Here is a 13,043-nt window from a genome sequence, read left to right on the forward strand (position 1 = left end):
GTCTCATTCATTCTGATGGGGCTAGACTCTACGGCTGTGTGTGCCTTCTTTAATTAACATGCTGAAAAGATGTTCTGATTGGGATTATTAATGAATGCAGTGAACATTTTTGCTGTTTGTGAGGCTTCTGCCACAGACGGTTTACAGCAACCACCACCCCCCGCCCCCTGCTTTTTCTTTCTCCACAGATTCCTTGCACGACTTGACAGACGGAGTGTTCATCTTTGAAGCTGTTTCCACAGAAGACAGCAGAGCCACGCAGGGCTACGACGCCATCGTAGTCGAACAGTGGACAGTTCTGGACGTAAGTGTGGGGCTTGGCCGTGACGCTTTTTTGTTTGGACCGTGGTGGTTTTATGGTTTTATCCACTCACTCCTCCGAGCGAGGCTGCCCCTCGACAGCAGGTGGACTGCTGGACACCCCCAGGACCCCTGTTGTCCTTGGGGACCCTCCTGTGCCCCCCAAGGTTGGGGAGGGGCCCCCACTTTTCCCTTTCGGTAGAAAACACACATCATGTGTGCCAGACCACTGGGCAGAAAAGATTCTTCTTCACTCGTCTGAAAGGTCTAAGTGACGTAAGTGCGGTAGACGCATGGTTTGTGGACCCCGTAATAATGAGAGCGTCATCATCATTGGAGCATGACCCTCTGGGCCCCCTCTGACAGGGGGCCACAGAAATTTATACACCAGAACAAGAGTATATGTGCCTGTGCTCTGAACCGTCACGGTGAGTCTCTGAGTGAGTGCTGTGGCGGCTCCCGTTTTACAGATGAGGAAACCGAGGCACTGAGCGGTTAGGTCCCTGGACCATTAGGTGCTAAAGGACGGCTTCAGCATGTTGACCCGGAAGGCCAGGAATCTGGGCTCTGGGCAGAGGAATTCCTCAAGCTGTGTTCTGCTGGGGTTTGGGAAGAGGTGGTACATTTCTGAGGTTTGCGGGTGTAGATTTTGAAGCTGTGAAACCGTGGATGTTTTAGACCCGTCTCTCGCCCACCCAGCACCTGGGGTGATTGAAGCTAGGGGACTGCTGTCTGAATGCTCTCAAGTCACCTTGGGAGCACGCCGGATTGGTGGGCTTGGGGGCCCCGCCAGACGGGACCACCTGTGCGACAGACGAGGAAGCGGCTCTCTGTGCGGAGTGAGGGCACGGGGACCGGCCAGCCCCCGGGCACCGCTGCTCCCAGCCCATCAGCCTGCGGCCGTCCTGAGCAGAGCTGCTGGGGGCAGCCTGCCTTGGAGCCAGGATGGGCAGTAACTGCTTGCAGCTGTGGCAGACGGAGTCCACGGGCTGTGATGGTCAGAGACGGGAATCCCAGCATCACAGCAACCGGGCCGGTCAGGCTGGGGACCGAGTCCCGCGGATGTAGGTAGAGAGGAAGGTGAGGAGTGGGTGGTGACCTGGTCTGCCGCCCCTCCACCAGGGACCCCCACCTGACCTGGGTCCCCGTGGGCCTCCATGCGCCTGACCGGAAATGGGGTGCCAAGGAAGTGAGATGCTTGAGAACGAGAGTCCAGTGTGGGCAGCTCACGGCCCCGCCCCCCGTGGGGACCGTCCTCAGCTGTGAGACGGCCGTCCGTTTACCCAGCCCACCTCCGGGGGTGGGTGCAGGCTCTGGGTGGTGGGACAGAGCGGGTGGCGGGTGGGCGATCCCACGGGCCATCCAGACGGGCCCGAGCTGGCCACCCGCCCCCGCGTGCCGCAGCTCACTGGGACACGGGCTGTGTCGGCAACTGAGGCGTGGCTACCGCGGAAACACGTGCGCAGGGACCCGCGTCAAATCCCTTGTTCTCCGCACATTAAAATGGCTATTAAAGGCGGACTTTGGCGGCTCAGACGGTAAAGCGTCTGCCTACAATGCGGGAGACCCGGGTTCAATCCCTGGGTCAGGAAGATCCTCTGGCGAAGGAAATGGCACCCCACTCCAGTACTCTTGCCTGGAAAATCCCATGGACGGAGAAGCCTGGTAGGCTACAGTCCATGGGGTCGCAAAGAGTCGGACATGACTGAGCGACTTCACTTTTGCGATTTCCTCAGGAAAGATGGCTAGATGGCAGTGATCCAGAACTGCCTGGGAAAGTGGTTCTCAGAGTGTGGTTCCGGGGTCAGCAGTGGCAGCAGCCCTTGATGAGGTGTTAGAAACACAGATGCTCGGGCCCCACCCTGGACCCAGCAAACCCGAAGCCCTGGGGGGGGGCCCAATTGTGTGTTGCTGCTGCTGCTGTTGTTGCAGAGGGTTGGGGGGGCTTCCCTGCTAGCTCAGCAGGTAGAGAATCCGCCTGCGATGCGGGAGACTCTGGCTTGATTCCTGGGTCGGGAAGATCCACTGGAGAAGGGATAGGCTACCCACTCCAGTGTTCTTCGGCTTCCCTGGTAGCTCAGCTGGTAAAGAATCCGCCTACAACACAGGAGACCTGAGTTCAAGGTCTGGGAAGATCCCCTGGAGGAGAGCGTGGCAACCCACTCCAGTACTCTTGCCTGGAGAATGCCATGGACAGAGGAGCCTGGCAGGCAACAGTCCATGGGGTCGCACAGAGTCAGGCACAAGTGAAGTGACTTGGCACGCATGCACACCGGGTCTTAGCTGTGGGATGTGGGATCCAGTTCCCTGACCAGGGATTGAATGCAGTCCCCTGCTTTGGGAGCATGGAGTCTCAGCTACTGGACCATCAGGGACGTCCCGCCGTTAGAGTTATAACAAGCCCTCAAAGTGATTCTGAAGCTCACTCAGTTCTAAAGAACTAATGTCTGAAAGAACAGTACAGATGCTCCTTTCTCCAGAAGTCTATGGTAAAAAGGGTGATGGAAAAAGCACCCCAATGATTCCTCTTTCTTCAGCGTTTGCAGTATTGAAATTTCAAAATGTGACCTTGATGTGTAACTGGACGGAATGCCTACAGTCTGAAATATCTGCAGGAGCGGGATTTGGTTATAAACTTAAATAAGGACACGGTTGTCTTTTCTTCCCCCTTGTCCATTTTTAAAATTATTATTATTTTTTGATTGAAGTATAGTTGATTTACAATGTCATGTTAGTTTCAGGTATATAGCAGAGTGATTCAGTTTTACGTATGTTCAGTTCAGTTCAGTTCAGTCGCTCAGTCTTGTCCGACTCTTTGGAACCCCATGAATCGCAGCACGCCAGGCCTCCCTGTCCATCACCAACTCCTGGAGTCCACGCAAACCCACATCCATCGAGTTGGTGATGCCATCCAGCCATCTCATCCTCTGTCGTCCCCTTCTCCTTCTGCCCTCAATCTTTCCCAGCATCAGGGTCTTTTCCAATGAGTCAGCTCTTCGCATCAGGTGGCCAAAGTATTGGAGTTTCAGCTGCAACATCAGTCCTTCCAATGAACACTGATCTCCTTTATGATGGACTGGTTGGATCTCCTTTATGATGGACTGGTTGGATCTCCTTGCAGTCCAAGGGACTCTCAAGAGTCTTCTCCAACACCACAGTGCAAAAGCATCAATTCTTCCACACTCAGCTTTCTTTATAGTCCAACTCTCACATTCATACATAACCAGTGGAAAAACCATAGCCTTGACTAGACGGACCTTTGTTGGCAAAGTAATGTCTCTGCTTTTTAATATGCTGTCTAGGTTGGTCATAACTTTCCTTCCAAGAAGTAAACATCTTTTAGTTTCATGGCTGCAATCACCATCTGCAGTGATTTTGGAGCCCAGAAATAAAGTCAGCCACTGTTTCCCCATCTATTTCCCATGAAGTGATGGGACCAGATGCCATGATCTTCGTTTTCTGAATGTTGAGCTTTAAGCCAACTTTTTAACTCTCCTCTTTCACTTTCATCAAGAGGCTTCTTAGTTCTTCTTCACTTTCTGCCATAACAGTGGTGTCATCTGCATATCTGAGGTTATTGATATTTCTCCCAGCAATCTTGATTCTAGCTTGTGGTTTCTTCAGCCCAGCATTTCTCATGATACTCTGCATATAAGTTAAATAAGCAGGGTGACAATATACAGCTTTGATGAACTCCTTTTCCTATTTGGAACCAGTCTGTTGTTCCATGTCCAGTTCTAACTGTTGCTTCCTGACCTGCATATAGGTTTCTCAAAAGACAGGTCAGATGGTCTGGTATTCCCATCTCTTTCAGAATTTTCCACAGTTTATTGTGATCCACACAGTCAAAGGCTTTGGCATAGTCAATAAAGCAGAAATAGATGTTTTTCTGGAACTCTCTTGCTTTTTCCATGATCCAGCAGATGTTGGCAATCTGATCTCTGGTTCCTCTGCCTTTTTTAAAACCAGCTTGAACATCTGGAAGTTCATGGTTCACATATTGCTGAAGCCTGGCTTGGAGAATTTTGAGCATAACTTTACTAGCGTGTGAGATAAGTGCAGTAGTTTGAGCATTCTTTGGCATTGCCTTTCTTTGGAATTGGAATGAAAACTGACCTTTTCCAGTCCTGTGGCCACTGCTGAGTTTTCCAAATTTGCTGGCATATTGAGTGCAGCACTTTCACAGCATCATCTTTCAGGGTTTGAAATAGCTCAACTGGAATTCCATCACCTCCACTAGCTTTGTTCGTAGTGATGCTTTCTAAGGCCCACTTGACTTCACATTCCAAGATGTCTGGCTCTAGGTGAGTGATCACACCATCGTGATTATCTTGGTCATGAAGATCTTTTTTGTACAGTTCTTCTGTGTATTCTTGCCACCTCTTCTTAATATCTTCTGCTTCTGTTAGGTCCATACCATTTCTGTCCTTTATATTCTATATGCTTTATATATTCTTCTCATATTCTTTTTCTTTATAGGCTTCCTCGCAGTTGGTCCTTGTTAGTCCCAAACCCCTAATTTATCCCTCTCCCCTCCCCTTTAGTAACCGTGTTTCTCTGTCTGGGGGTCTCTTTTTGTTTTGAATATAAATTTATTTGTGTCTTTTTAAAGATTGCACATATAAGTGAGAGCACATTTGTCTTGGGCTGACTTCAGTTAGTGTGATAATCTCTGGGTCCATCCATGTTGCTGCAGATGGCACTATTTCATCGTTTTTACGGCTGGGTAATATACCTCTGAATATACACGCCCATCGTCTTTATCCATTCATCTGTCAGCAGATGCTCACCTTTGTTTTCCAAGCCACCCAGAAGTTGCTTCTTGCATTGTGCCAAAGGGTGGACCAGTGTTTCTCAAAACTGGGCTTGTATCAGCATCACCTGAAAAGCTTTTTAAAAGACAGACATCCAGACTGTCGCCCAGAGTTCCCCACTTCCACTGGCTGTGAGAATCGGCCCCTGCTTGCAGGAGCCATGTGTGTGCAGGTCTTACCGGCGCCGCCCAGCAGGGTCCAGTCCGGGTGGCCTTGCCTCTGTCCCAGCGGTTGGAAGAGCTCTGTCACCCTTGCCGCAGCCTCCAGACGGCTCCTGCCCTGCACACACGTGCGGGTATCGTCCGGCTCCCTGACCGGGTCCTACAGGCCCGGCCCCTTCCTCTCCTCCCCACCCTTTCGGCCTCCGGAGAGGACCTTTCCGTTCAAGCCTGGGCAGGGCCCTCTTGGCTCATGGTTGGCCCTGCTTGTCTGGCAGCCGCTGTCCTGCGGGAAGCTCCCAGGGCTCTAACCACAGAAGACCTCTGAGCAGCTCTTTCTCTTCCCAGAGCTGGGACTGGCTTGTCCTTTACTCCTGGACATGCTGATTCCTCAAATCCTGGGTGCAGGCATGCCTTTCTAATTCAGCCACTTCTTCCTGGCCTTCCTCTCTCTCTCTCCCTCTACACACACACACACACACACACACACACACACGCGCGCGCACGCGCACACACGCACGCACGCACGCATACGCGCACGCACTTTCATAAGAAAACCTACCTGGCTGTTCACAGCTCTACAGACAGTGTAGTAGGTTGCAAAGAGAATGTGGATTCTAGAGTCTCCCCTGGGTAGGCATCCTGCTCTTTCATTTCCCACCGACTGAGTGTGAGAAGGAAACCACCCCCCGTCTGCTTCTCCATTTTTCACTTGTGCAAATGAAGACACCAGTAACCACCTCTCGAAGCCGATGAGAATGAAAAGAGATAATGGATTTAAAAGTGGTGAATGTCTATAGTAAGTAAGTAGGGCTTGCTTTCTTCAGTCACCTGGGATCTTCAGATAGAAAGGTCCTCGGCCTGTTGTGTTAACCTCGTCCTAAAAGCACAGAGGAGGCTGGACTAGGGAATGTGTGGAGTCGGAGGCCAATATAATAATTGCGTTAGTGTCGGTTGGAAACCCCCGGCCTAAGATTAAAGGCAGTTGTGAATGGGATGAAAGCCCATCCAGAGGGCATTTATGATGTGTGTTTTCTTTATGTTCTTTGAGCTGACTTAATTTACAGTCTGGCGTGTGAGCAGAGGGGGTAGTTCTTCGAGAGGAAAGGGAGATGGTGCACAAATAGGTGAAGAGGCAGAGGCGAGCGGTGGGCTTCCCCTGCCACGGCCTTCAGCCTGCCCGCCCGCCAGAGCTGTGGGGCCAGGTGCTCAGGGGCCGTGGAGCCTTCTGCATCCGCAGCCCTCTCTTCTGCAGTGTCTGCGAGCTTCTTGTGAAACTTGCCACCGGAACCAAACATAACACAGTAGGGAGAGCACCTGGAGCCGAGGCAGTTGGTGTGGGAGCTGGTGGGTAAGTGAAAAAGTCATGCAAAAGAGCAGAAGAATATATTCAGAGGGAAGGGCTGGGAGTGTGGGAGTGCAGACGCAAACTAGTGTATGTAGGAGGGATAAATAGCAAGCTCCTACCGTATAGCACAGGGAATTAGAGTCAATATCCTGTGATAAACCACAATGAAAAAGCATATGAAAAGGAATACATATATGTACAACTGAGTCACTTTGCTAGACAGCAGCAATCAGCACAACACTGTAAATCAACTCTACTTCAATGCAATTTTTAAAAAAGAAAAAATCATATTCACATCTTACCCAGTTTAGTATAAAATATGTAAGCACCCATCTGTGCACCAGTCTTTTTGAGTTTGGGGTCTGCTGGTTAGAATTCTGCTTCATCCTTCTTCTATAAGCCAGAGTGTGCCGTACCCCAGAGCCAGGGTCAGTGTCTTTAAAGTGCAGCAGGGGGCTCTGACGGCAGAATCCTTCTGTTTGCGTTTTTTCCTGGTCTTGTCCAGCTCCAGGGGGCCCCCCACCCCTCCCCACCCACCCCAGACAGTGGCCACAGTTGTTTCTTATCCAGCTGTCCTTTGTCAGGTCTCTTCAAAGCGTTCTACCTAGTTTTCCTGGAAACAACTTTTGTTGCACTTCCTATCCACTTTAAATAATTTAAATTAAGACATGGAGCTGTGGTAACGGGCCTGACTGACCTGCACAGGTGTGGAAAAACACAGAGGCCTCACCTGGAAGAGCTCACCTGTGCAGCGTCCGGGATCTGAAGGGCCTCGTGGAGAGCCGCCTGCCTCCTGGGCTTCTCGTGCAGCTGGAGACGGGATGGGCTTTGGGGTCCTCCATTCAGTTCAGTTCAGTTCAGTCGCTCAGTCGTGTCCGACTCTTTGCGACCCCATGGACTGCAGCACTCCAGGCCTCCCTGTCCATCACCAACTCCCAGAGTTTACTCAAACTCATGTCCATTGAGTCAGTGATGCCATCCAACCATCTCATCCTCTGTGGTCCCCTTCTCCTCCTGCCCCCAATCCCTCCCAGCATCAGGGTCTTTTCCAATGAGTCAACTCTTCACATGAGGTGGCCAAAGTACTGGAGTTTCAGCCTCATCATCCGTCCTTCCAATGAACACCCAGGACTGGTCTCCTTTAGGATGGACTGGTTGGATCTCCTTGCAGTCCAAGGGACTCTCAAGAGTCTTCTCCAACACCACAGTTCAAAAGCATCAGTTCTTTGGCGCTCTGCCTTCTTTATGGTCCAGCTCTGACATCTGTCCATGCCCACTGGGACTCCCCCGTTACAGCCCTGAACCCCCATAGGTTTCATCCCGGGCGGTGCTGTCGTCAGGGGACTCTCCCTCCTCCACCTGTAGGTTCGATCTGCTGTTGAATCGCCTCCACGGCATCTCCTCCCTTTGGTTTCTGCCCTTTTTTCCAGCCTGCTGAGACATTTGTGATCAGGGTAGTATCCTACATCTGGGGGCTTCTCTGAGCCTTTCCTGTGTCAGGCTGCTCCCATCTGCCTGGACTCAGGCAGACTGGCTAGAGGCCTCAGCCCTTCGGCGTGCTGCGGGAACCTCTCCTCAGGCGACCCCAGCCCCTTCTGCAGAGGTTCAAGATGGCCCTGTCATTCCACCCAGCAGTCCCCATCCTGTCCCTGAAGGACTCAGGAGAGGCTTGATACGAGGCATTTCTGTAACTGGAACCACTCTGGGGTACCCTCCACCCCCACCCCCCGTACATCCCCCGGTTCTGCATGGACTTCTGCGGGCTTCTGGAGGCCCATCTCCTGATTCCATGGGCTCCCAACCATCCCTCTAACGGTCCGCACTGGGATTTGCCAGGGAGTAACAGCAATGTCTGCAGTATCTAGAATTCACCACCTTCTGCTTCAACAAGGACGCCAATATTTGTCCTTTTAAAACCATCTGGCTTTTTTTTTCACTGCCACAGTTTCTCCAAGATAATTATTTTGGTTCTGAGATCATAGCCTTTAGTGCCAACAGCAGCAGATCTCAGCCTTGTTTCTGTGATACGGGAGATTTTCCCGTGAATGATCACTGCCGAGGAAGGACCAGGCCTGCCCTCCCAGGCGGCAGTTCCATTGCGTCCCACCCAGAGCAAACTGTGGCTCGGCGGAGTCTGCCAGTGGCTGGGTGAGTGAGATGTCTCTCCTCCCAGCGTTCCCTTTGATCAAGTTCCTCACTTCCACTTCTGATAGTGACATGCCAGTGGGCTGAGCACTGCTTCCTTAAAATGGAATTCTTCTTGGCTTGATGAATTTTAAATTCATCGTTAAAAAAAAATTGAGGTTGCTTTGGAAGTCAGGTTGCCAACCTCTGTGAAAAGTTTTCAACGCCCACCCCTACCCATGATTTGTGACATCCACACGTGACGTCTGTCTCTTTTGGAAAAACACAGGCATTTGTTCACCAGAAGGCAGATAGATACCAGGACATGATTTTAGCATCGTTAGTAACGGGCAAAAGGAAGTAAGGTGCGTGTCCATCAGCAGGGGAATGGTTAAATAGAGGATAGTGCCTCCTTACCTCTTTACCAGTCCATTCTGTATGAACTGACACGGAAGGAACTCCGGGAGATGCTGGTCACCGAGGAGACAAGTTGCTGGTTAACTGCGATGGTTACCTTTATGTGACAGCCTGGTCAGGCCGGGGCAGCCAGTGGTTTGGTGAAACATGCGTGTAGACGTTGCAGTGGAGTGCACGATTGATGGGCAGGTGAGGACACTGGGCCCTCCGTAATGTGCGTGGACCTCATCCAGCCGGTTGAGGACCTCAAGAGCGGGCCTGCCCTGCAGAGCTGGACTTGCCAGCCCCCTAGTCGTGCAAGCCAGTTCCTCTAAATCAGTATTTCTGTCCCTGTCTGTCTGTCTGTCTGTCTAAAAGTCTGTCTCTGTTCTCTACCTGTTCTGTTGGTTCTGTCTTTCAGGAGAACCCTGACTGATACAGAGATCCGCTCACCACTGTGATACCTTTAATGGGGAAAAAAGCTTCACAAAATAATATAATGTATATTCTGTGGGAATATGCAGGCACAGAGGAAGGCCTGGAAGGACTGCCATCAAGTTGGCGAGAGTGGTTACATATGACTGGGAATGGAAGGGCAGAAGGCGGCTTTACCCATAATAGTTTATGTATAGAATTATTCATTCACTTGAGGAATCAAAAACTTGTTTTTAGAAGATAGCTAGTTCCGTATCCCCACAGCCTTTCTTCTCTGAGGTTTTGAGAGAGAGAGTGAAGTTGCTCAGTTGTGTCCGTCTCTTTGCGACCCCATGGACTGTAGCCCACCAGGCTCCTCTGTCCATGGGATTTTCCAGGCAAGAATCCTGGAGTGGGTTGTCATTTCCTTCTCCAGGGGATCTTCCCAACCCAGGGATTGAACTTGGGTCTCCTGCATTGCAGGCAGACCCCTTATCATCTCAGCCACCAGGGAAGTGGGTAAGGTGTATTTAGCTGTATTTATTGAACCATTTTATACACCTAAGGCTTTAGGTGTATTTATTTTCTCCTTGTGGAAAAGAAAGTAAAATAGGAATTGAGTAATTCCACTTTCTATTGTCTTACATGTATTTTTTCTTGTATAGCTTCTTGTTTTGAACAGAATTTTTATTCAAGTAGATTTACAAGATTTCAGGTATATAGCAAAGTGGTTCAATTATATATGTTATATTCTTTTTCAGATTCTTTTTCATTGTAAGTCACTACGAGATATGAATACAGTTTCCTGTGCTATGGAGTAGGACCTTATTTATCTGTTTTAGATACAGTAATATGCATCTGCTAATTCCAAACTCCTAACTTTTCCCTCTCTGTATGGCAGCCGTAAGTTTGTTTTCTACATCTATGAATATATTTCTGTTTTGTAAATGGCTTCATTTGTGCCATTTTTTAGGTTCCACATAGAAGTGATAGCATGTGATATTGCCATTGTCTGACTTCACTTGGTGTAGTAATTTTCATGTCCATTCATGCAGCTGCAAACAGCATTATTTCCTTCTTCTTTATGGCGGAGTAGTTTCCACTGAGCTTCCCTGGCAACTCAGTGGTACAGGACACACCTGCGATGCAGGAGATGTGGGCTCAGTCCCTGGGTCGGAACGACCCCCTGGAGAAGGCCGTGCCAGCCCCCTCGAGGATGCTTGCCTGGGAAATCCCATGGACAGAGGAGCCTGGTGGGCTACAGTCCATGGGGTCACAAAAGAGTCTGACACGGCTTAGTGACCACACAGCAAGTATTCCGTTGTATATTTGTCCCACATCTTTATCCGTTCTTCTCTCTGTGGACCTTTAAGTTGCGTCCATGTCTTGCCCAGTGTAAATTGTGCTGCTGTAAACACTGGGATTGAACGTAATTTTAAAATGTGTGTGTGTGTGTGTATATATATTAGCTATGACAAACCTAGACAGCATATTAAAAAGCAGAGACATCACTTTGCTAATAGAGGTCTATATAGTCAAAACTGTGCTTTTTCCAGTAGTCATGTAAGAGATGGACCATAAAGCTGAGTGCCAAAGAATTGATGCTTTCAAATTGTGGTGTTGGGGAAGACTCTTCAGAGTCCCTTGGACAGCAAAGAGATCAAACCAGTCCATCCTAAAGGAGATCAACCCTGAATATGCTGCTATATTCAGAGCATGTACCTGAATATGATGCTGGAGCTGGAGCTCCAATCCTTGGGCCCCCTGATGCTGAGTCAGAAGAGCTGACTCATTGGAAAAGCCCCTGATGCTGGGAAAGATTGAAGGCAGGAGGAGGGGGGAGGACAGAGGATGAGAGGGTTGGGTGGCATCACCGACTCAGTGGACATGAGTTTGAGCAAGCTCCGGGAGATGGTGAAGGACAGGGAAGCCTAGTGTGCTGCAGTCCACGGGGCTGCAAAGAGGCGGACACAACTTAGTGACTGAACAATGTGTATATATGTAGGTAGTCACATGTACCCGACCTCATTCGAGACTTGACCTTCTTTCTCCTTTGTTGGCCTTGCCTCACTGTGCCTCTGTCTCTGGGGTCAGGTACTTCCCTCCTACCCTCTCCAATCTCCACAGACTCATCCATTCTCTCAGCTGCTTCCAGCTCTTGCTCTGGAGTCACGTGTCCACCTGGAGCCAGCCTCCCGTGGAGCACGTCCAGCCGTGGGGCCATATTGAACCTTCCTGAACTTTCGAAATCCTTCTTCTTGACTCTGGAAAGGGCTTACAGTGCTTTTTGGCTGTGAGAGACTCGTTGGAAGATGGCTTAATTTGTATGGTCTGTGTTCCCTAGGTTAATTATTTTCTTCCCCAAATGATGGAGATCCCATTTTAAAACAATGACTTAAAAAAGCCACTCTCAGGTCACTGAGTCCTCTTTTTTTTGGGGGGGCTGTGCCAAGAGGCTTGTGAGATCTTAGCTCAGGCCCTTGGCAATGCAAGTGCAGAGTCCTAACCACTGGACCACCAGGCAGTTCCCAAGGCCTGAGTCCTGAGTCCTGAGTCCTGCCTTCTGATCTGACTCTCACCCTGTGCTGGGAGGGCGGAGCCCAGGCTGGCCGTGCGGTCCTCCCTCATTCTTTTCAGGCAGATGTTTTCCTCTGCCTCCTCCTCAGCGGCAGCCTGGCGTGGAGGTCATGAATGTCACGTGGCTTGCAGCAGCGACAGCACAGAGACGATGGGAGACTGGATTAGTGCCAGCCCTCCAGTTCCTAAGATGCAGCTGGCCCTCAGCGGAGGATTATGTAGGAGTAAAAGTAATTTAGGGTGAAGGGGCTTTGTGGGCACAAAACGGAGAACCCTCAGGGAATCGGGGAACCCCAGAGGGTCAGAGTGAGTGACCGGCTCTTTGCTGTCCTAGGACGAGAATGCAGAGGCCCCAGCCTGTGGGGAGCCTCCAGGTGGGAAGAGGACTTCCTGTAGACATGCAGCAGGGCGTTCCCGGCCGGGTGGTGTCCTGCTAACAAGACGTTCGCGGGCAGAGCCGAGGTGACCAAGGCCCCTGGGCCCAGTGGGCTCCGCCGAGGTGGCCACAGTCCGGATGTGGATGAGCCGGGGGCGTTAGGAGGGGCTTCCTGCCGGTGGGACGAGGGGCGAAGCAGAGGAGAAAGCACGTCTGTTTCTTCTCGTCACCATTAGGAGACACAGTGGACGCCACGGTATTCCTCTGGATCCGGTCTCGCTTGTGCTTCACTTTCTCTGTGTTTTCCCTGCCACTTGCCACTGGGTACCGAGCCTGGTGCTCGGGCAAGGGAGCCACCAGTGCCTAGAGGTTCAGACACCCCTGGGGTGGTCCATCCCCAAGGCGGGGAGCGTGACACCCGGGGTGGTCCATCCCCGAGGGGAGGAGTCTGAAACCCGGGGTGGTCCATCCCCAAGGGGAGCAGCATGAAACCTGGGGTGGTCCATCCCCAAAGAGGGGAGCGTGACACCCGGGGT

At 50.9% G+C, this 13,043-nt stretch overlaps 1 protein-coding gene across 1 annotated transcript in view; it reads left to right on the forward strand.

The window, feature by feature from the left end:
- Nucleotides 1-13,043, forward strand: part of RFTN1 (raftlin, lipid raft linker 1) — a 227,996-nt gene that overhangs the window by 179,951 nt on the left and 35,002 nt on the right. Inside the window, exon 7 of the mRNA XM_040263565.1 lies at nucleotides 189-304. Within this exon, the coding sequence (XP_040119499.1) occupies nucleotides 189-304 (116 nt within the window). The remainder of the gene's footprint in view (nucleotides 1-188; nucleotides 305-13,043) is intronic.

The sequence above is a fragment of the Oryx dammah genome, unplaced genomic scaffold, assembly GCF_014754425.2.
Source record: "Oryx dammah isolate SB20612 unplaced genomic scaffold, SCBI_Odam_1.1 HiC_scaffold_2, whole genome shotgun sequence".
NCBI classification, from domain to species: domain Eukaryota; kingdom Metazoa; phylum Chordata; class Mammalia; order Artiodactyla; family Bovidae; genus Oryx; species Oryx dammah.